At 37.7% G+C, this 22,382-nt stretch overlaps 1 protein-coding gene across 1 annotated transcript in view; it reads left to right on the plus strand.

Annotated features, from left to right (window-relative positions):
* LOC149224478 (auxin-responsive protein IAA13-like) overlaps window positions 1–8,237 on the plus strand; it is a 63,299-nt gene extending 55,062 nt beyond the window's left edge. The window contains exons 4-5 of the mRNA XM_089388192.1: window positions 8,072–8,134; window positions 8,209–8,237. Of these exons, the coding sequence (XP_089244318.1) occupies window positions 8,072–8,134; window positions 8,209–8,237 (92 nt within the window). The remainder of the gene's footprint in view (window positions 1–8,071; window positions 8,135–8,208) is intronic.
* Window positions 8,238–22,382: the final 14,145 nt, after the last annotated feature.

A 22,382-nucleotide genomic window follows, 5' to 3' on the forward strand; every position in this document is an offset into this window, starting at 1 on the left:
ATAGGATTCATGAACGTTTCAGGACCTATCAGGAAGTTGAGGCACTTCAACTTCCATTGATGGTTATGTTAGGATATCACGACTCTGGTAAGATCCTTGAACTAATTTAGATCTGCATTCTCTCAGTAAAAAAATTCATGTGCATGGTGTTGTAGTGTTTTCTTCTCAATGATGTACTAAAAGAACCCACTTAAGATAGTGGATGAAAAATGACCTCAACAATAGAAATGACCGCTAAACATTGTATATTTGCAGCTATTTATAGAAACAAAACCTGCCAAAATTCTGATCTATGTTGCAATCATAGTTAAAAAGTGAAATAAAGAGTAATAGCCCCAAAACATCCAATGGAAACCAAATATGTAAAAAGTTATTTTATTATAACACATGTGAAGGGAAAAAAATATGTTACTAGTCCCCCTTTATGGGATGGGTTCTTGGCTATCCTCAAACGCTTTCAACTTTTGTAGAGTCCCTCTCCTCTATAATGCATAAACCTTTTGTGCTATTCAACAACCCCCCATTTGTTAATAGTAGTAGTCAATATTACATTAATAAATGGGGACCCTTTAAAAAAATATTTCCAAAAATAAGTTTATAATTTAGGTATTTTCTTTATTAATTTTGGAATAAAACAAGATATCAATCAAACCCCTTTTCAAAAGAACTAGTAAATGTTTTCCATTACTGCATATTTCATGATTAAGAATGATTGAAAGTCTTGCAAATCCACCAAATCTAGAGAAAAGAAATCAAAGAGAAGGACGTTGTGCTAAAATGCTTTGAAACTACTAAGTTTCTTATATAAACGAGGTCCTTAGGTATTTCTCCTCAAAACTAAGTCTAGCATCATATATTGTTATTCATAGAAGGAACACCCTAATAAGTTACCTCAGAAAACAAGCAAAATGCAAAATTAGGACCACATCATTTCCCTCACCACATCGTATTTCAAGCATTTAAAAGAACACCGCAAACTTACCGCCCATTGAAATTGCAAAATGCGATTAAGACCCAGACCCACTCCCTACACACATTACAAACAAATGTTTAGGCTCACTGCTTAGTAAAAAGGTCTTTACATAGAAAACCTAGCAAATGAGCTATTTCTTAGAAATACTAAATGAGTGGCTGACATCTCGCATCTCGCAGAAACATAAGAGATGATAAGAAAAGAAAAAAGGCATAATGCGATAATGCGATCTGTGATATTGCTTCACAAATCGCAAAATTAGGATTATTGCAATTCAATGGCCCACCACCCTAGAATCTTTCTTCCCATCCTACAATGTGGACATTTATGAGAATTATAGATAAGAGATAATGAACATTAATGGGAATTTAATTAAGGTTAATGGCATTTATGTGTGAAAGGCCATTTAACGTGATATGATATCTTCTTACGTGCATTCAAATAAAACTCCTTTTATCACCTTTACAAGTTATCTATATCATTCCATTTCATGTTCATTATTATCTCTGTATAACCGATAGTTTTTGTTTTTCTCCACTTTCAAGAATAATCCACAAAACAAATCTTCGGGAACGATGGTGAAGAAAGGCATGGCAGTCACGTCTAAGAAATAAAAAATGACTCCCCTATTTTCAGATACTACATGCAGCAGAGATGGAGGAACCTCTATGTGGGAAACCATGTATAATATCTTAGAATAAGAGAAACCAAGAATTTTGGAAACAAAGATCGCAGTTTACAGTCGTGATTCCTCAAATGCCTCCATTTTTGAGATAGCATGCTCATTTTTGCATCGCATAGCTATGGGCCCAAAGATAATCCCCTATACAGATATGGTTAAATGGGTTACTGATGAGGTCGATATCTTAGATAGAGAATTTAGGACCAAAAGCCAAGACGTTATGGGATCTTTTTCGCCAAACAAGCTATGGCTTATGTACCACCTACCAGAGCCATAAGTCATCTATAACAAACAGTTCGTTGAGAAGTTAGCCAAAAAGAACGAGGACCCAACAGACTACGCCCGGACCTGGTCAAATAATGAAGGCAAAATAAAAAAGGACAAAAACGATATGTACTCTACTGTGTCTATTTATCCCCCTCATAGTTTTGCAGTGGCCATGCTATGTAGGATGTTTGGCAATCGCGATAGCACTAAATTTTCCCAAGAATGGCTGCCATTAATAGATGCAGCCATAAAAGTAACTATAATGAATTGGGCCCAAATTTTGTCTAATAATTCAGCAAAGGCAATAATCGATTATAGGAGGAAAAGGAGTGTCTCAATGAGGGTTTACCATCCATTTTTTATGAGTGCCTATGTAATGAATGCAATTTGTTTTGGTTCAAAATTTCCTATCATGGGATGGAAGTGGATTGTCCAAGATCTACTTCCCATCCATATATACCATAAAGACATGTGGGAATATCATTTTCAACCACATTTTTACAAAATTTGTGATGGAGTCATGCTCCCTATCCAAAAACAAATTTACAACCAAGATTCCCCCAGGCTTTCCAAGGAAATCGAGGTAGATATCCTCCCAGTCTCCAGATGGTTTGGAGAGGAAACATTCATGCATATCAGGGTATTTGGCAACATTACCTCACTACATGTCCTCCCATACTATGTTCCGGATAAATTGATGGCTAGAGATATATCCTATCAAACAGCTAATGTGGGTGGACTAAGCAAAGCATTGAAGGAAGAAAAAAGGCCATTTGGCCTACATTCCCTTTGTAGTGTGGAATATTTGCACTATGTTAACACCCAGGTTGTTCCCTATGACTCCCAAGGGAATACGGCCGGGGTAACCACTAACCAATCTTTGGATCACTGTTTCTAGCCAAACTGTGATCAGAGAGGGCTCTCTCTTTATGATTTGTAACTGTTTATGATAGGGTTTTAGGCTAGCTATTATGCACAGGTTTTGTTTATGTTTTGGTTGAAGAATATCCTTCAGATCTCTTGTGATGTGATTTTCAGAGAGTCAAGTATCATTGGGCAATGGAGTCTGCGGCTGTAGGTGTCTAGAAACTTTGAGATGAACTGGTGAAACTTACAGGGCCATTTGGATGTTTCATAGAACAAATTTTGATTAATAACAGGAAACAGGTAAGACAAACAATGAAAGCATTCAAGAATTTTCACTCGTTGTTAACTGTTTCCACCAAACTGGTTATGAGAAAAGACAGATGTCACAGGGGCAAACTTGAATCCCTGGGAATGTCTATCACAGTGAAAGATATAGATTCAAAGTGCAGCAACTAAGAATTACTCTTCTGTTACTATATCTGAGGAAAACATAGATCATGGATTAAGTCCTGAACTATTCTTCTACTTTGCTATTAAGTGTAAAATATCTGAACGATAAAAGAGAACAAAAGACTTGAAAACATGTAATACAGAGATTTGAGAAGACTTATTGTTTTATGAAACAACTGGAATCCTGCAACATTCACCATTCACCACAACGCACCAAATACACCACGCTTTGGAAATTCCATTCTCCTTTTCTATTATTTCTCTCTGGGAATTTTTACAACGAGCGAGAGCTCTTCCAAGGAAAATTACAACAACCCCTTCCTCTATCATGCGCCGGGGTTTATATAGAAATAAGCATACAAAATATCTCAGGCATTGAGTCATCTGAGAGGGAGAAAATATCTTCGGTAGTGTTCAGAAAGTACGCAGGGAGTTATTGCAACATTAAATGTGGAGTAAATGCCCATTATGTCTGTCAGATGACTGTTTTTGACTTTAAGGAGTCACTGAGTCGGTTACATTTACTATGTACCGATCTGTAGGTACGCATTTACTTTTGCCTGCGCAATGAATTTCTCGGCTTTGCCAGCTGCGTTAGTCTTTTGCCTGCTTTGTTGGCTGCTCCATCTGCTGAGTTGGCTCAGCTTTGACTTTATGATGCCTGCTGATTTTGCTGACTGTTCTTTCCATCAGAATTTATAGAAAAAACAGAAATTAATGGATGGCTTAATGTTTACAAAATTCTCTGGATGGCATCTGTCCACCATTCTTGTGTAGGGAGCTGATGCTTGAGGATGGCCTGCATTGTTTCTTCTGCTTCTGTATATTTGAAAAAATTGGGGGCTACATCAAATAGATGATTCATTTCATTCATTATAAAAAGTAGATGTTCTATCTTACCATAGAAAACCTGTCCGGTGATAGGCCCTGTATCTTCTGAGGTGCTGGCTTTCTCATTTACCTGTGATGAGGCAAAAACATTCACTCTCTTGGCATATTCTTCATGGGTGAATAATCTGCCTCCATTGTTCAGCAAGCTAGGGAGTCCTTTGCTTTCCAATACCCGAAACTTCTCAAAGAATCTGTTTACCTCAGTTTGCATATCCTGGGTTCTTCTGTCTAAGGTCTGCATCAGACTCCTAAGAGTAGTAACCCTCTTGATCATTTGGATAGTATCAGTTCTGTTTGCTATTCCCATGGTTGTCAACTGAGAAATGGTCTTATGATTGAGCACATTGATCAATTTTGTTGCAATTTCAGGCATGTTTCCCAATAAGGCCCTTGTTGTTCTGATTTCCCTCTGTGCTTTAGGAATGAGCTCCAGTTGCTCATGGATTGTCTCAATGTATGACCACTGGTTATTGATGGACTTACCAATATTGGACCATATCATTGATCTGATTTCGGCTATGATTTTATCTAGCTGTAGCTCTTTCTCAAGCTCCTTGATTTTGTCTTTAAGAGCTTTGATTTCTTGGGGCTTCTCTCCTACTTCTCTTTTTGTTTTGTCATGCCTTTCATTCACCTTGGCCAGCTGCTCCTTAGTTTCATTTAGCTGCATCATTTGTGCTTCTAAAGCTTGTATTTCGCTTTTTAGCTTTTGCATGTCTAAGCTCTGATCTGTGCTGGTGGGTGCTGCTGAAATAGATGTGACTGGTTGTTCAACGTGCTGAGGTGGAGGTGCAGTAGTAGGAGCAGTCTCCTCAAGATTAATGACCTGTGGAGGGGGCTGAGATGTTTGCCCCTCTTGTGCTTGTGTTGATGATCCTTTCAGAGGTGCTTGTGAGGCCTCATATTGCCCCAATTTTTCTTGTGCTTGCAAAAGTTCTTTGTAAACAGAAATTAATAGAGCAGTGGAATCCTGCTCATACCTTTGTTTTGCCACTTCATCGGTCTGTGGATGGATAGTGGCTGGAAGTTTGACCTTCTTCCTTAGTGCAGCCATATCAGCATCTCTGATTTTTAAGATGTCTTTTATCCCTTTAATATCATTGGGATTGTGCCCAATCTCTATGATGATTTCTTCCAGGGTTTTGATCCTGTTATCTTTGGCCTGAGAAGAGGCTCTCTCTAGCTCCAGCTGGGAAGCCGTGGCATTCAGACTGCTTGTTAACTTGTAGTTGTCCAAGGTCTTATCGGCCAATGAAGCATACACCATTTCCCCTGTTTGTTTATGCAACTCAATTTTGTCCATGGGGTGTATGTCTTTGGCAAGGACCTCTAAATTGGTCCTGAGATAATCAGCAGAAGACTGTGGCTTGAGTGCTGTAGGCATAAAATGACTCAAGGTCAGTTTGCCCTCACCTACATCGAAAGCAGACATGAGTCTCTGCTGATTGGAAGGAGCCATGTTAAGTAGGTGATTGTATAATTGAACTTTGATTGGGTCACTCCTTCTCTTAATGTCTATGAACTGCTGCTTTATGCTCACTCTTTCTTCTTTCTGCTGGCTGGAGGAGGTGACTTCCCCTCCCATTGTCCTGTCTGGTTCCTGCTGGGAGGAACTTGCTGAAATATCTTGACTTGGTGGGCCCATGCCTGATGCTTCTCGGATGGCTATATCCTCTTCTGGAAAATCGTTGAGTCTTTGCCTTTTCTCTCCTTGATTGATAGAGGATGTCAAGGGAGTTTCTCTTTCCCTTTTCCTCAGGATAAATGTGTCCTCCTTTTGAGGGGTTTGTAGGACCGAGGCATCGAATGTAGAGTCTTGCCTTGTAGGCATGACTTGTTCAGTGGTCTGAGGAGTATCCACTGTTTCCTTTTGCTGGGCAGGTGGCTCCTGCCCTTGTTTTTCTTGCTGCTGTTCCTCTTGTTCTTCTATGTCTTCCTGCTGCTGTTCCTGCTGTTGCTCTTGCTCTGTCTCCATTTCCTTTTCCTTTCCTTTTTCTGAGACTTTTCCAGCAACCTTTGTAGTTTGCTGTGGAGTAGTTGAAGAGGAGGCTGCTGCTCCAATTTGTGTGCTTGGCAGTGAGGGGACCTGTGCATAAAACTCAAGGTCAGCCATCTTCTTTTGATTGTTCAGAGCTCTTTGATCAAGCTCTTTTTGAGTTATATCTTCTTCTAGAGTTCCCCTTTTCCACTTGTTCTGATTGGCATATTTTTCAATTTTGGGGAGGCTATGATGACCATAAGCAGACAGTTTATATTTGAGTCTCCTCATTGTGATGAAGTTGTTGGGGTCATAGGGTTTCCATGTAAAACTGTGCTTCAAACCAAAACCCCCCAGTATTCTATCTGCCTCCTTCCACCCTTCATCCCTTTCATTGTAGACTAAATGGCCAAGTTGGCTCTTGATTTTCAGCTGTGCTTTCTTGCCTCTGCCTGAGAAGTGGAACATATCCACATAGCCAAACTGCCTGAAGTATTCTAAGGCAAATAGCCTCATGGGCACAAATTTGGGTAGTCTAAATGGGGGTAACTCACACCCATATATTCTGATAACGGTGTGGTGTTGGTAAAGATACCAGTCCCCAATACTGTATACTTTTGACAAATGTAGGCACCTTTTCATGTCCTCTGTCAGTCTAGGAGGAGGTGAACCAATCAGTAGAGTCAAGGCTGGATGGATGAAGAGATCAATAAACTCACAGTAGGTATATGGAGAGTAGCATGATACATGGAAAACGGATGTCCAATATACTACTGATCTCAGATTGCCCTGTGCATCTAGTCTCTTTATTGGGAAAGAAAATTTATCATGCTGGAAGTATATGAGCAGATGATATAGGTAGGAGGTGTACCTAAACACTCTTTCTCTTGGCAAATTCATCAACTGTTCATGCATTTTGTCTGATATGTATGTTGCATAATCATAGTGGATTGGTTTCCTTCCTGGGGAGAACATAAGCATCATTTGTATAACTGTTTCATCAATATGTTCTATTGAATCATATCCCAGGATGGGACTGATCATGTCGACCAGGTCTTGGCCCAATTGATTGAGGTACACACAGTTGATGGGAGGAATCTGCAAAGTGTCAGCTTTGATGAAGAGCTGGTTGACCTTAGTGATTTGGGCCTCTGTGGTTCTGGCTCCCTGTATTATCAAATCAGCTAGTGTCAGAGGGACCAACTTATGCTCTGTTTGGAATTGCAACATCTCCCTGATGGCTTCAGGGGTAATGAGGAACAGGATTGAACCTTCAGCATCTAGCACTGCTCTCTGGGATGCATCATAGTGTTCAGCAACTATGTGCACAAGCTCAGGGAATTGATTAACCTGAGGAAGTTTGAATATTGGGAGGAATGACTCCCAAATTCCCAAGATGTCTGTCCCCCTCTCATGTTGGATCTTTATCTCGTTTAATATTTGCAGATGGAACCTGCTTCTGCTCATCATTTCCTCTGTAATCTTGTAGTCCAGGTCTGCCAATGCTCTGGTGTCAAATGTTCTATTAGGGACATTCAGGGGAGCCACATTGAGGGCTATGGGAGCTACAGGGGGGTCCATGCTTTTCCTTTGCAAATTTTACTCTTACTCAGGGGCTGTGTTACTATGCAGAGTAACAACAGCATAGTTTCTTTGTAGAGGGATGGAAATGCAAGTGGGAGGTAAATGCCGGGTGTGCAGCAGTTGAAATGCTGTTTTTGTAATTAAGAGCGAAGCTTAGCCCTGTTTCGGCACCTTTCAATGTTAAAAATTGGTTTCAAATGCGCCTGCCACGATTGCGCAGACAGGGCCTAGTTTCTTAGCAAAATGCCACTGGGAAGGCTCGGCCGGTGTTTTTCGAAGTGATAATTGGAACTTTGAGGCTTTGCTGAGGAATTCAGTGGTGAATTTTTGATTTTCGGCTTTCATTAAGCTCTCTAAGGCGTTAAACAGATAATTGCAGGCGCACAGAGGATGAATGATGAGGAATACCTGGTGAAACAATGCGCAAAGGTCGTGACCGCAGGTAAACTGGTGCGCTGGAGGCCTTCTGGTCAATTTAGCAAGCTGGTAGACAATTTGGACGTTGTTTGCATGCAGAGCAGATTAACGACGAATACGCGAACTGACCAAAAAACATGAAATTTTGGGTAAAATAGACCTTTTTATGCTTTTGGCGCGAATATGTGCTGACGTCAGCATGACGTCATAGGGTGGGGTCAAGGTCGGATGACGTCATGCTGACGTCATCGGGTGACGTGGCGCTGTATGGTTGGTACACGGTGGCGGTGACATGGCAGGACAGGTGGACCAATGGCGGGGACAGAGAGGTCGACGGGGCAGCGTAGCTGGGTGACGGGGCGGTGACGCATTGTTGACGCGGGTAGGCGGGATGAGGGAATCCGGAAACCAGCAGTGGTTTTATATCGCACCGCCTTCTGTACGGGGCAGTATCGGACAGTAGTACCTCCGACGTAAGGTGGTGAGGGCACGTAGCAGAGGCATGACGTCCTCCAAATACGGACGTCGGGAGATATCTATCGGTCATCGGATGGGCTCCGACGTCACGATGATCGTTAGATCTACGGACTTTGATCGGACGGCGGACGCGAGGTAGATGTGACGGGAGGTTAGTACGGCTATCGTTCAGACGTCGGAAGGATTCCAACGCGATCAGGGCCGTCGGATCTGTAGGCCCTTGATCTAATGGTGGTCGGGGAGTTGACATATGCGGAGTATACGGATGAGGGCGGAAGCAAATAAACCTGTTTTGTGCGCTTTTCCAATGTATTTTGATAAAAAGAGTTATATGCGCCAACCTTGGCTAACGGGCGGAAAGTGGGTTTTATGCTGCTTTGGCCCTTTGAAGCGGGTAAGGTGGGGTTTAGGGCCCATTTTAAAGGTTTTATGTGCAAAAAAGGGGGTAGAGGTAGAGGAAGTGGCTTATGAGGAGAAGGGGTATTTGGCATAGGTTTATCAACATGACCTGATGTCATTTGATCCCTGACTTGTAACTTTATTGGCTATAATGCCAAGGGGGTGGGTATTTATAAGAGTTGGGGATTTATACACCTTGGTGTTAGTAATATTAGGGGAATGGGAAAAATAGGGGAGCTATATAGTAAAATTAGAGGTTAATATGAATGAAGGGGCAAATGAAAGGGATTTTACTGAGTTTATCTGAAATTGACTTGGTTTTGAGAGTAGATCAAAATGAAAAGATCTTAGACAAGAAATGTGGATTCTGAATGAACTAGAACCACCATAAAACCATGATCTCTCTTCATAAATCTCAGCTGAAAGGAAGGGAATGTTAGTGATGAAATGAAGGGGGAGAGGGAGGTTAGTCATGCTCCTGCTGTAGTCTTTTACTTTGCTGCCCATCATCACCATTCTTGCAATGATAGGACTCACTTTCTGCGACCCCAACTACCTAACCAGCTGCTTGCCTAGCATTTTTTTTGTTTCTCCTTGGAGGGTGCACTTGGACTTGCAAACCCTTACTTGCCTTTTCTTTTCTTTGGCTTTTTCTTTATTCTTTTCTCTATCTATTTCTACCCTTATCTCTTCCAAGGTCCCAGATTAAACTGTTGGGAACCTTTGCTTCTCTACCTAAACTATTTGTCTGCCAAGATTAGGCTGTTTGGACAGACTTCTTTCTCTATTCTAAAACTCAAAATTGAACACATGGCATGATCCAGATTAGACTGTTGAATCATCCACAAAATTGAAATAAGGTCCTCAATACTTGAAACACTTTACCCAGCTCTTGCTTTCTAGGAAATATGGGATCTTTGGGATACCAGAGCAGAGCATATTTGGTTTTTCTCTTGCCAATCATGAAATATGAAACCTATTGGTATAGGTATCCAACACACTACACGATTTGGGGCATGCATTTAAAGAAGCAGATATCATGTTATCTCTACAATTACCTAAATTTCCAGGAAGGCAGTATGACCCATTTGGCACTGCCAAAGACTTCACTACCATGGTAAAAGTGAAGGTATTCAGTCATGAGGAAGATCCATTTGATGACATCTTCCTGTATAAAGAGACATTCACAAAGGTAAAACACATGTCATCACTACTTTTTAACCAAGAAGAGCTTGAGGCCTTTCATCAATATAGAGAAAGGAGATTGTTAAAGGTCCCATTGGACCAATTGCGGATTGAACCAATAAGGGAGCTGACTCCCAGCGTAAGCCTAGAAGGAAGTTCGAGGGGAAACTCTAGAGATGAATCCAAAACAGAATCCCAAGAGAAATCTTCCGGGGATTCTGAGCACTCAAAACAACAATCACAGAATGGGAGAAGTAAATGTAAGTAGTCAGAAAGAGATACAACCTAGTCTACAGAAAAGACAACTGAGCAAACTTCAACTAAAAAACAGGTTGAAATTCATTCCACCTCCACCTAGCCAATAAAACACCTGGTGATTGATTTAGATGAAGAATTGGAGAACTTTAATAAAAAGCTCCATGCAGAGAAACAAATGCTAGAGCTACAGACTCCAAATCACATAACAACTCAAGAAATTATAGTAGAGAAAACTATAAATACTCAAGAGGTAGAGCACATTCTTGTCACTCCTACCTTTAAAATTGTTTTTAGGATTGAGGAGATTCCTCCTTTAGATGTATTATACAGTCCTACTCGCAAAGTCGTTGTTAAAAAACAAAGTAAGAAAAGGAAGTTGGATTCTACAACTGCTACTACTCCTGATAATGAACCGATGGATATTGTCTAGAAAGACTCACCCATCGACCCATCCAACCTTACTAGCCTGTCACAATTTGTAGGATCCTATGCTATAGTGACTATTGATAAAGAAAAAAAGGTGAAAATGTTGCTAAAGGAAAGGGAAAATAAAATCTTGCTTTTAGAATAACAGCTACAGCTGCAAGAAAAATCTAACCAGCAAGCAAAATCGTAGTTAACTAAACTCCAGCAAGAATTCAAGTAGATGCAAATAAAAAATCAATCCAGCTTAGCAGAGAAGGAAGCGCAAATATAAGAAATAATTGATATACATTAATATGATCCAAAAATTGATCAATTTATTACTTAAGAGCTTAGCCTTAACTCCTAGCTGACTCACCAAAAGCAACTATTATGCCAGAAGATCTCGCAATGGAATTCCTATTGCGAGACAAGTGACAAATTGATGAGTCAAGTCATTGAGATGAGACTCGAATATCATGAAATCTTCAAGACAGTTTCTGACTTCATTACATGGCAGAATTCAGAAGATGTGAGAAAGACCGACTTGCCTAAACTGGAGGAATCACACAAGGAAATTTTATTTGCAGACAGGAATGCTAGACTTAGACAGGTAGAAAAGGTAACAGCAAACGTAGAAGCGTCAAAAAGCAGTGTTATCGAGAACATCAATGAAAATTTACATAGCCCCAACTTGGTAGCAGAGTCCATTCCAGGTTTTCTTCCAAATGTCAAACAAATTGAACAACAGTGCAACCAGGAAAAAGAGGGAAAATGAGAAAAATTCAGGCAAACGACTAGGTTAAACTAGGAAGCATACTGGAGACATTTAGTGGAGCCTCACAGCTAGCGGATGACCCTGCGATTCCTAACCACTTCTACGGCGAAAATGGTGCCATCACTGACCGACACCGTTCTCAGTGGGCAATTAAAGAAATTAGCTGACCATCATAGCTTAAGCTCATGATGTACATCTACAATCTTAAGGATCAAATGCAAAGGAGTTAGTCACCATGTTCATTTTTATTTTTATTTTTATTTTGCATAATTTGAGGAAGGTCGTTTAAACCTCCTCAACTGTTTTTGTAATAATCTATTTTTAGTTTTATAGTTTAGTATTTAAACCCCTCTCATGCATTAAAAGAGGGGTCTAGAAATAGATCAGAAACAATCTTCAAAACAGCACTTCTATCCCTTTGAGGAAGTTCTAGTGAAATCAATGGAACAAGATTTATTTTTATATTATCTGGAATCTTCTACTGAAATTGCACCATTTTACTTTTAGATGGTGTTGTATTGATTGGAAGTAGATCAATATTGTTGAATCACATGAGCAGGACTTATTACAAATGGTACTTTTATCTCATAATTTTTTTTTACTTATCTATTAAGCAATAACCTCTCTTCAAGTTTTTTATGTATGAAAGTTTGAATCTTGGTTATCACTTACTACACTTTTGTATGATGATGGCCTAAATTATATGTTGAATTACATAAATAATTTCTTATGCGATATATCTTTGACAATCGTTTCAGCTAACTATTTATCTGAAACAATTATTGTTAAAACTATTTCATTTCTTATTGCAATTGAATAATCTTTGTTAGCAATTGCTTTCGAACATTATTGTAGATTGCATACTTCAAATTTATTCCCGGGTATAGTCATAGCTAGATAGTGTTTAAATTATGATATATGCATGTCATTATTAGTTTAGATTATATTACTTTTAGCTTAAACATTACTCCAAATATCACATATCACCCCATCAGCACTATCATAAATTAGATTGGGAAACTAGTCATATTATCCGCAGTCGGAGCCACCACACCAAACGGAAAAGGAACTGCCAACCAAGGGCCGTACTGGGTGGTTTTCCCCCATGTTATAAGCAACGATTTTCGAGGCCTCAACATTTTGGTGCTAGAAGGAGGGCCTAATTGTGAATGGAAAGTAAATCCAAATCAACTGGCCATTCTAAGAGTAAAACTCCCTCACCATCACCTCCAACTTCTTGATTGCATTCCAAATCTCCTGATCCTAAGCGAGAAGTTGCAAAGAAAACTACAAAGAAAACTGTTGAAATCCCAAAGAAGCCAGATCATTCTTCTTATACTAAAGCCCCTAAAGTCCAATCCTTGATTCATAAATTACAGGGGATTTTGTTATCTCAAGAAGAATCTGAGTTATCCCAAGATAGTGTTACCTCTTAGTTTCCCCATCTCAACAGTTAACTAGAGCACTAAGTGAAAAACTTGGAATTCAACTATTTGAATTCCCTCTGCAAAGCCATAAGAAAGCTAAGAAAACACCATCTGAATCTCACAACGAGGTTCTCTCATCGACACAATCTTCATCTTCATTCATTCCATCTATACCATCACATGATCAATCATCCGCCTTGCCACTCCAGATCGTGATTCACATACGTATAGGAACTACATCCTCCTCTACCCAATCACCTTCAACCAGTGCTACACCTTCTCCTACTCACATACCAGCAATGGCTCAGAATCCTCCGAGGCCATGGAAAAACCCAAGAGTTGTTAGGATCATTGGACCTTTACATTAATTGCTAGCTCATCCAGAGAAATGGTTACCCAAATTCAATCCTGATAATGACCTACTTGCTGAGGAACATATAAACAATTTCATGTTGTCCATTAACTTGAATGAAGCAGTGGAAGAAGACACATTTGTAATATTATTTCCATATACTTTACAAGGATCAATAGGATCATGGTACTTCTCATTACCATCAAGTTCTACTAATAGTTGGGATGCTTTTCAAGAGCAGTTTGTAACTAAATTTGGAGATGACAGATCCACAACTACCCTAATCAATGATCTCTCAAATTTAAAAGTTGAACCTAAAGAACCAATCAAATACTTCAAGTCTTGCTTCAATAAATTATTGAATAAGATACCAACGACATCTAAGCCTAGCAATGAAGTCCAAAATGAATGGTATATTTCTGCTCTCCCTTCAAACATAACTATTTTCATTGATAGAGCTACCAAATTGACTTTGTAAGAAAATATGAAAGAGGCAATAGCTGTAGAAAATGCATCCTAGCTGTAGAAAAGAAAAACTCATTTGAACAAAGAAAATCTAAGAAAGTGACTTTTAGGGATGACTCAAAGAAGAAACCGCCTAAAGATCCTTTTGATCTTGAAGGTTTACAAAAAGTCCTCAAAACCCTATCTAACGATGTGGTTAATATCGAAAAACAAGTAGCAAATACCTCCTCTAAAAAATATTTATACCATTTAAGAGGAATTCCCCTGCCGATCCTAAAACCTCCAAATATTATATCAAATGTTGAATCAGATGGAGAGGAAGATGAATTTTCAGCAAAAAAAGAACAAACAGATGATGAAGATGTGGTGGAGTTACAAGGAATGTGGGATTTTATTCTTCCTAATGAAGAAACTCAAGAAGCACTACCTGTTGCCACCCAAAGTAAAAACCCCATTGATTTGCCACAAATTAATACAAAGCAAAAGGCTTCAGTGCAACCTCCCAGGGAAAAAACAACAGGTAAGAAGTCTTCATCAAAATCCACTCAAACCATTCCTTCTCAATTAGATTCTTCATCTTCAGCTAAAACTCTGATAGTTTCTGATGAAATGGAATATAATATTATTGATGATATGAAGAAGACTAGCGCAAACATCACCTTTCATGAGCTTAGAAAATTGAAACATTAGCAGAAGCTACTCCTTAGAGAACTCAAAGCAGTACCTACTGCACCTCTTCCTACTGATGTGATCTCACAACCCACCCAAGAAATGGGAAGGGCCCCTAGCACCTCTTTAAACAAAACTGATCCAACAAACATCGCTCTGATTGAAGGAAGGTCTAAATATCATACTCCTCCATTCCTCCTTACTTTTGAAGTTTTCAATAAGAATTTACACAATTGTTTAGTTGATTCAGGAGATTCATCTAACATCTTACCTAGAACAATTTGTGCAAAGTTGAATGTTCAGCCCCATAAATCTGTTCTACGTATAGTACAGTTAGATCGTTCTCAAGTCGAATTCGTTGGGGAACTTAATCAAGTAACCATCAGACGTTCATCAAACCCTAAATTTTGTCAAGTCATTGACATTCTTGTGGATGATATTCCTGAGTTATATGGCTTAATCCTTAGTAGAGACTGGTCAGAAAAACTTCATGGTTATTTTGCAACTGACTGGTCTCACATGTGGCTTCCCTATAATGGCAAGCCAAATCAAATAATGGTTGATCACGAAAAACATCAAAAGTACATAGTGACAGATCTAGAAGGAGAAAATGAACTAGTCGCGTATAGAAACAATATCATCAGTAATTACTTAGTAGAATCACTTCTAGGAAATTTCAATTCTTACACTTCACCTTTCTTGGAAAACTCTATTGTATCTGAAGTCAAAATTTTTTCCCAAACAAACGCTTCTAAATGTGTAAATTCTGTAGATAAACCTGTAGTTAGCTCTTTATTTTCGAAATTATTTGTTAATGGATCTAAATCCAATGATGGAGCAGGAGCAAGATGCATATTAGTCAGCCCCGAAGGAGAAAAGACTATGTTAGCATGCAAACTTGAATTTGATTGCACAAATAACACTGCGGAATATGAAGCATTAGTTCAAGGTTTGTATAAGGCCATTGGCCTTAATATCATACACCTCCAAGTGTTTTGAGATTCAGAAATTGTGATAAAACAGGTAAGAAATACTATATGCAATCTATCATGACATTTGAAACACTATCAATCGTTGGTCCAAGACTTGACTTCCCACTTTATAGCGTTTAATATTTTCCCTATTCCGAGACTCTAAAATTCTGGTGCCAATCTCCTAGCTAATGTCGCTTCCAAGCTTATTCCACCAGAAGATTATAGCCCTGATCACTTTTCTATTGAATTTATTTTTAGGCTTTCTATTCCCAATAATATCACCAACTAGAGAGTATTTAATAACAACCCGGATATCATAAGCGTTTTGACCCCAGAAGGCTCTTATGATGACCATATAGCTGATGAAGACTAGCATGATAGCCAACTTAAGCAAGAAACAACCAATAACACTATACCAAAGTCTGTAGTTAAGTTGGAAGATTTATATGACCTCAAAGACAAATTTAAAAAACTCACTGATTCAAAACTTCAGAGTTCAACTCTCAGGTTTGAATTGATTAACCTTGGAACCGACCTAAAACCTCAAAATATTAATCTAGGCCTCGAGCTTATGTCAGATGAAAAATTAGCCTTTACACGGTTGTTGAAAAGATACAAGAATGTCTTGTCATGGAACTATGAAGATCTTAAAACATAAGACACTTCTATTATTCAACATACTATCCCCATGACATTTGATGAGAAGCATGTTCAGTAGAAATTAAGGAAAATTCATCCTAATTTAGAAAACCAGATTAAATCTGAATTAAACAAACTGTTGAAATCCAAGATTATTTTCCTTGTCAAAAATTCCCGGTGGGTCTCCAATACTGTCCCAATCAGAAAGAAGAACGACAATATCCAAATATGTATAGACTTCTGCAACCTCAACAAAGCTTACTAGAAGGAACAGATATTGCAATCAGTTACAGGCTTAGAACTAATGTCTTTCCTAGATGGATTCTCAGGTTATAATCAAATCCTAGTACATCGAGATGACTAGCTGAAAACTACATTCATAACAAAATGGGGCACTCATGCTTATCAAAATATTCCATTTGGACTGATTAATGCGGGTGCTAATTTTGAGAGAGCCATGGACATAGCCTTCAAAGGTTTAGTAAACAAATCAATAGTGATCTACTTAGATGATATAAATGTATATTCCAAAAAGCACAGCAATCATCTAAGAGATTTAAAACAAATATTTGAGTGTTGCAAAAGGTATGGAATTTCTCTTAACCCTAAGAAATATTTCTTTGTGTTGAGTGAAGGAAATCTCCTTGGATTGATTATGTCCAAAGCAGGGATTCACATAGACACTGACAGAATAACAGAAATTTTTGAAATACCTTTACCTCATAACAAAAAATCAATGCAATCTTTTCTAGGTCAGATAAATTTTGTTAAAAGATTTGTCATTGACTTCTCATGAATTGTTTTACCTCTTCAATCAATGATAAACAAAAATTATTTGTTTAAATGGGGACACTCAGAACATGAATCTTTTAACTTGATCAAACAAGCAATCATAAATGCTCCATCTTTAGCAACCCCGAATTTTTCAAGTCATTTCATTTTATATACTTTTTCTTTCGAGAAATCATATGCAACCATATTGACACAAGTCAATGATGAAAAAGCTGAAGCCCCAATCTCTTTCTTTAGCTCCAAATTGCAAGGGACTAAATTGAATTACTCAGATGTTGAGAAACAAGCTTTTTCTATTTTCAAATCAATAAAGAACTTCAAACCTCTTCTCCTCAAAAACCACACCAAAGTAATAGTGCCATTCTTAGCAGTGAGAAATCTATTAATAGAAAGGGATGTAGGTGAGGAGAGAGCAAATTGGGTAACAACTCTGCAAGAATATGACATTAAAATCAGACCAGTGAAAATTATAAAAGGTCAAGGTTTTTGTATGATGTTAGCAGGAGCATCTAATCTATCAGCACTACAAGACTCAGGTGATGATGTACAAGTCTATGAGGTAAGCCTTAATGACACTGATTCAAGATATTTTGATATCATATTTTACTTAAAAAATGGATATGCCCCAATGCAATTAATTTACAAGAAGAGAAGGGTCGTGAGGCTAAAAGCTAGACAATATCAAATCGTCAAGGATGTGCTATTTAAAATAAATTATGATTTCGTTTTACTTAGATGTCTTGAAAATTTTGAGGCAGAAAAGGTGTTGTAGGGACTTCATGATGGACCAATCGGTGGACATTTTGGACGAGATACCAATGCACATAAAATCTTGCATGCTAGCTATTACTGGCCAAAAATTATTCAAGGATGCACACAGTTATGTAAGGAGATCTAAAGTTTTTTAGACATCTGTTGGGAGACAAAGAAAACCCACATTACCATTACAGCTAGTAATTGAAAAACCTTTTGAACAATAGGGATTGGACATAATAGGTGAGATCGTTCCTCATTCGTCTAAGCAGCATAGATACATCCTTACAACAACTGATTTATTTATAAAATGGGTGGAAGTAATTCCACTCAAGGTAGCTAATTTTGAAAGAATTATTGAATTCATCAATAAATTTATCATAACTAGATTGGTATACCATCTGCCATGATGTTTGATAACGCGTCTTATTTTTCAGGTAATGCCATGACATAATTTTCTCTCAAAAGAGGTTTTAAGCTTAAATATTCCACTAACTATTATCCCCACGGAAATGGGATATCTGAATCTACAAACAAAAATCTCATAAGGATTATTAAACAAATTGTTGACCAAAGTCAAAAGAACTGCATCTATTTCTCCCCCTCACATTTTTGCAGCGACCATGCTATGTAGGATGTTTGGCAATCATGATAGTACTAAATTTTCCCAAGAATGGCTACCATTAATAGATGCAACCATAAATGCAACTATAATGGATTGGACCCAAATTTTGTCTGATAATTTAGCAAAGGCAATAATCGATTATAAGAGGAAAAGAAGTGTCTCAACAAGGGTTTACCCTCCATTTTTTATGAGTGCCTATGTAATGGATGCAATTTGTTTTGGTTCAAAATTTCCTATCATGGGATGGAAGTGGACTGTCCAAGATCCACTTCCCATTCATATATACCATAAAGACATGTGGGAATCTCAATTTCAACCACATTTTTTAAAAAAAACTCATGGAGTCATGCTCCCTGTCCATAAACAAATTTACAACCAAGATGCCCCCAGGTTTTCCAAGGAAGCCAAGGTAGATATCCTCCCAGTGACTAGATGATTTGGAAAGGAAACATTCACATATATCAGGGTATTTGGCAGCATTACCCTGCCACATGTCCTCCCATACTATGTTTCGAACAAAATGATGGATAGAGAGATAACCTATCAAACAGCTAATGAGGGTGGGCCGAGCAAAGCATTGAAGAAAGAAAAAAGGCCATTTAGCCTACAATCCCTTTGCAGTGTGGAGAATTTGTAGTACACGATTTGGGGCATGCATTTAACGAAGCAAAGATCAGGTTATCTCTACAATTACCTAAATTCCCATGAAGGCAGTATGACCCATTTGGCACTACCAAAGACTTCACTACCATGGTAAAAGTGAAGGTATTCATTCACGAGGAAGATCCATTTGATGACATATTCCTATAGAAAGAGACGGTCACAAAGGTAAAGCACGTGTCATCACTACTTTTTGACCAAGAAGAGCTTGAGTCCTTTCATCAATATAGAGAAAGGAGATTGTTAAAGGTCCCATTGGACCAATTGCGGATTGAACCAATAAGGGAGCCGAATCCCAACGTAAGCCTGGAAGGAAGTTCCAGAGGAAACTCTAGAGATGACTCCAAAGCAGAATCCCAAGAGAAATCTACCAGGGAATCATAGCACTCAGAAAAACAATCACAGAATGGGAGAAGCAAAAGTAAGGAGTCAGAAAGAGATACAGCCTAGTCTACAAAAAAGATAGCTTAGAAAACTTCAACTAAAAAAAGGTTGAAATTCATTACACCTCCACCCAGCCAATAAAACCCTTGGTGATTGTTTTAGATGAATAATTGGATAGCTTTAATAAAAAGCTCCATGCAGAGAAACAAATGACAGAGCTACAGACTCCATAGCACAGAACAACTCAAGAAATTACAGTATAGAAAATTGTAAATACTCAAGAGGTACAGCACATTCTTGTCACTCCTACCTCTGAAATTGTTTTGAGGATTGAGGAGATTCCTCCTTTAAATGTATTCTACAATCCTATCCACAAAGGCATTGTTAAAAGACAAAGGAAGAAAAGGAAGTTGGATGCTATAGTTTCTACTACTTCCAATAATGAACTGATGGATATTGTCTGGAAAGACTCACCCATCGAGCCATCGGCCAACCTTAATAGACTATCACAGTTTGTAGGAGCCTATGCTACAATGACTATCAATAAAGAAAAGTAGGTGCAAATGTTGCTAAAGGAAAGGGAGAATAAAATCTTGATGTTAGAACAACATCTATAGCAAGAAAAATCTAACCGATAAGCAAAATCGTAGTTAACTAAGCCCCAACATGAATTCAAGCAAATGCAAAGAAAACATCAAGCCAACTTAGCAGACAAGGAAGCACAAATACAAGGAATAACTGATATGCATAAATATGATCCAAAAATTGAACAGTTTATTACTGAAGTTCTTAGCCGTAACTCCTAGCTGATGCACCAAAGGGAACTATTATGCCAAAATATCTCGCAATTGAATTCCTATCATGAGACAAGTGACAAATTGATGAGCCAAGTCGTTGAGATGAGACTTGAATATTATGAAATATTCAAGAGAGTTTCCAACTTCATTACCTGGCAGAATTTAGAAGATGGGAGAAAGGCTGACTTGCCTAAACTGGAGGAAGCACAAGGAAATTTTATTTGCAGACTGGGGTGCTAGACTTAGATAGGTAGAAAAGGCAACAGCAGATGCAGCAACAACAACAAACAATGTTATCAAGAACATCAATGAAAATTTACATAGTGCCAACCTTGTAGCAGAGTCCATTCCAGGTTTTCTTCCAAATGTCAAACAACTTGAACAATAGTGGAGGCAGGCAACAAAGGAAAAAGGAGAATCAATTACAGAAAAAACCAAGTTAAACTGGGAAGCATACTAGCAACATTTAGTGAAGCCTCATAGCTAGTGGATAACCCTGCAATGCCTAACCACTTCTACAGAGAAAATGGTGCCAACACTGACTGATGTCATGTTGACTGGGTAGATCTGAAATCTGAAATTGGTCAACCATCACAGCTTAATCTCATGATGGACATCTACAATCTTAAGGATCAAACGCAAAGTAGTTAGTCACCATGTTTATTTATATTTTTGTTCTATTTTGCATAATTTAAGGAAGGTCATTTAAACCTCCTCAACTATTTTTGTAATAATCTATTTTTAGTTTTATAGTTTAGTATTTAAACCCCTCTCATGCATATAGAGAGGGGTCCAGAAATTTTATCTGAAACAATCTTCAAAACATGCACTTCTGTACCTTTGAGGAAGTTCTGGTGAAATCAATGGAACAGGATTTATTTTTATCTTATCTGTCATCTTCTATTGAAATTGCACTTTTGTACTCTTAGATGATGTTGGATTGATTGGAAGTAGATCAATATTGTTGAATCACATGAGAAAGACTTATTACAAATGGTACTTTTATCTCGTAATTTTGTTTTACTGATGTATTAAGAAATAACCTCTCTTCAAGTTCTTTAGGTATGAAAGTTTGAATCTTAGTTATCATTTATTGCACTTTCGTATGATGATAGCCTAAAGTTAATACTGAATTACATGAATAATTTCTTATGTGATATATCTTTCACAATCATTTCGGCTAACTATTTATCCGAAATTATTATTGTTAAAACAATTTCATTTCTTATTGCAATTGAGTAATCTTTATTACCAATTGCTTTCGGACATTATTGTAGATCACATACTTCAAATTTATTCCCGGGTATAGTCATAGCTAGCTAGTGTTTAAATTAGGATATATGCATGTCATTATTAGTTTAGATTAGATTACCTTTAGCTTAAACATTACTCCAAATGTGACAGATCACCCCATCAGCGCTATCATAAATTAGATTGGGAAACTAGTCCCATTATCCCCAGTCGAAACCACCACACCGTACAGAAAAGGAACTGTCAACCAAGGGCAGCACCAGGTGGTTTTCCCCCATGTTGTAAGCAACAATTTTCAAGGCTTTAACAAAACCCAACAGAAATATGGTGTGCGACAATGAAAATAATCAGAGTTACAACAGTGAGTGCAACAATGAAAATAATCAAAAGTGAATAATGAATGGAAAACCCTCCTATATATAACAAAATATTGAGTTGTCCTCAAATAATGAGAAATAATAAAATATTATTGATCTCATTCTCGGAATAACCACTTGGAATATTTTATTATATCTGTTTAAGAGGGAAAAAAAAATTAATCTTTTATTTAGAAGTAATAAATAAATAAATGATTTATTTATTATCTCAAGGAATTTGTTAAGGAATAATAAACAAATAAGGATTTATTTAATTATTCGTAAGGTATTTCGTCAAATTTAACAAAGAATATTAATTAATTAATTATTCTTAGAGAAAAATAAGAAAAATAACGATTTATCTGTTTATTTTTCATGATTGGGTCAAATTCAACAAGGAATAATAATAAAACAATGGTTTAATTAATTATTCCTATAAGAAAATCAAATAATTAGTGATCTATTTAATTATTCATCATGGGTTTAACTATAAATTACTTAACAAAGGTGGTTTATTAAGTAATTTCTCACAGTGAAAGCAATTTTACTATGGCAAAACTGGCTTTACATGGTGTACTTTGATCCATCTAGTAAATTAGGCTAGATGATAAATTTTTTGGTGATAACAGA

Source organism: Pinus tabuliformis, chromosome Q, assembly GCF_031772625.1.
Source record: "Pinus tabuliformis cultivar Carrire ecotype Pingquan chromosome Q, CPIR1, whole genome shotgun sequence".
Classification (NCBI taxonomy): Eukaryota; Viridiplantae; Streptophyta; class Pinopsida; order Pinales; family Pinaceae; genus Pinus; species Pinus tabuliformis.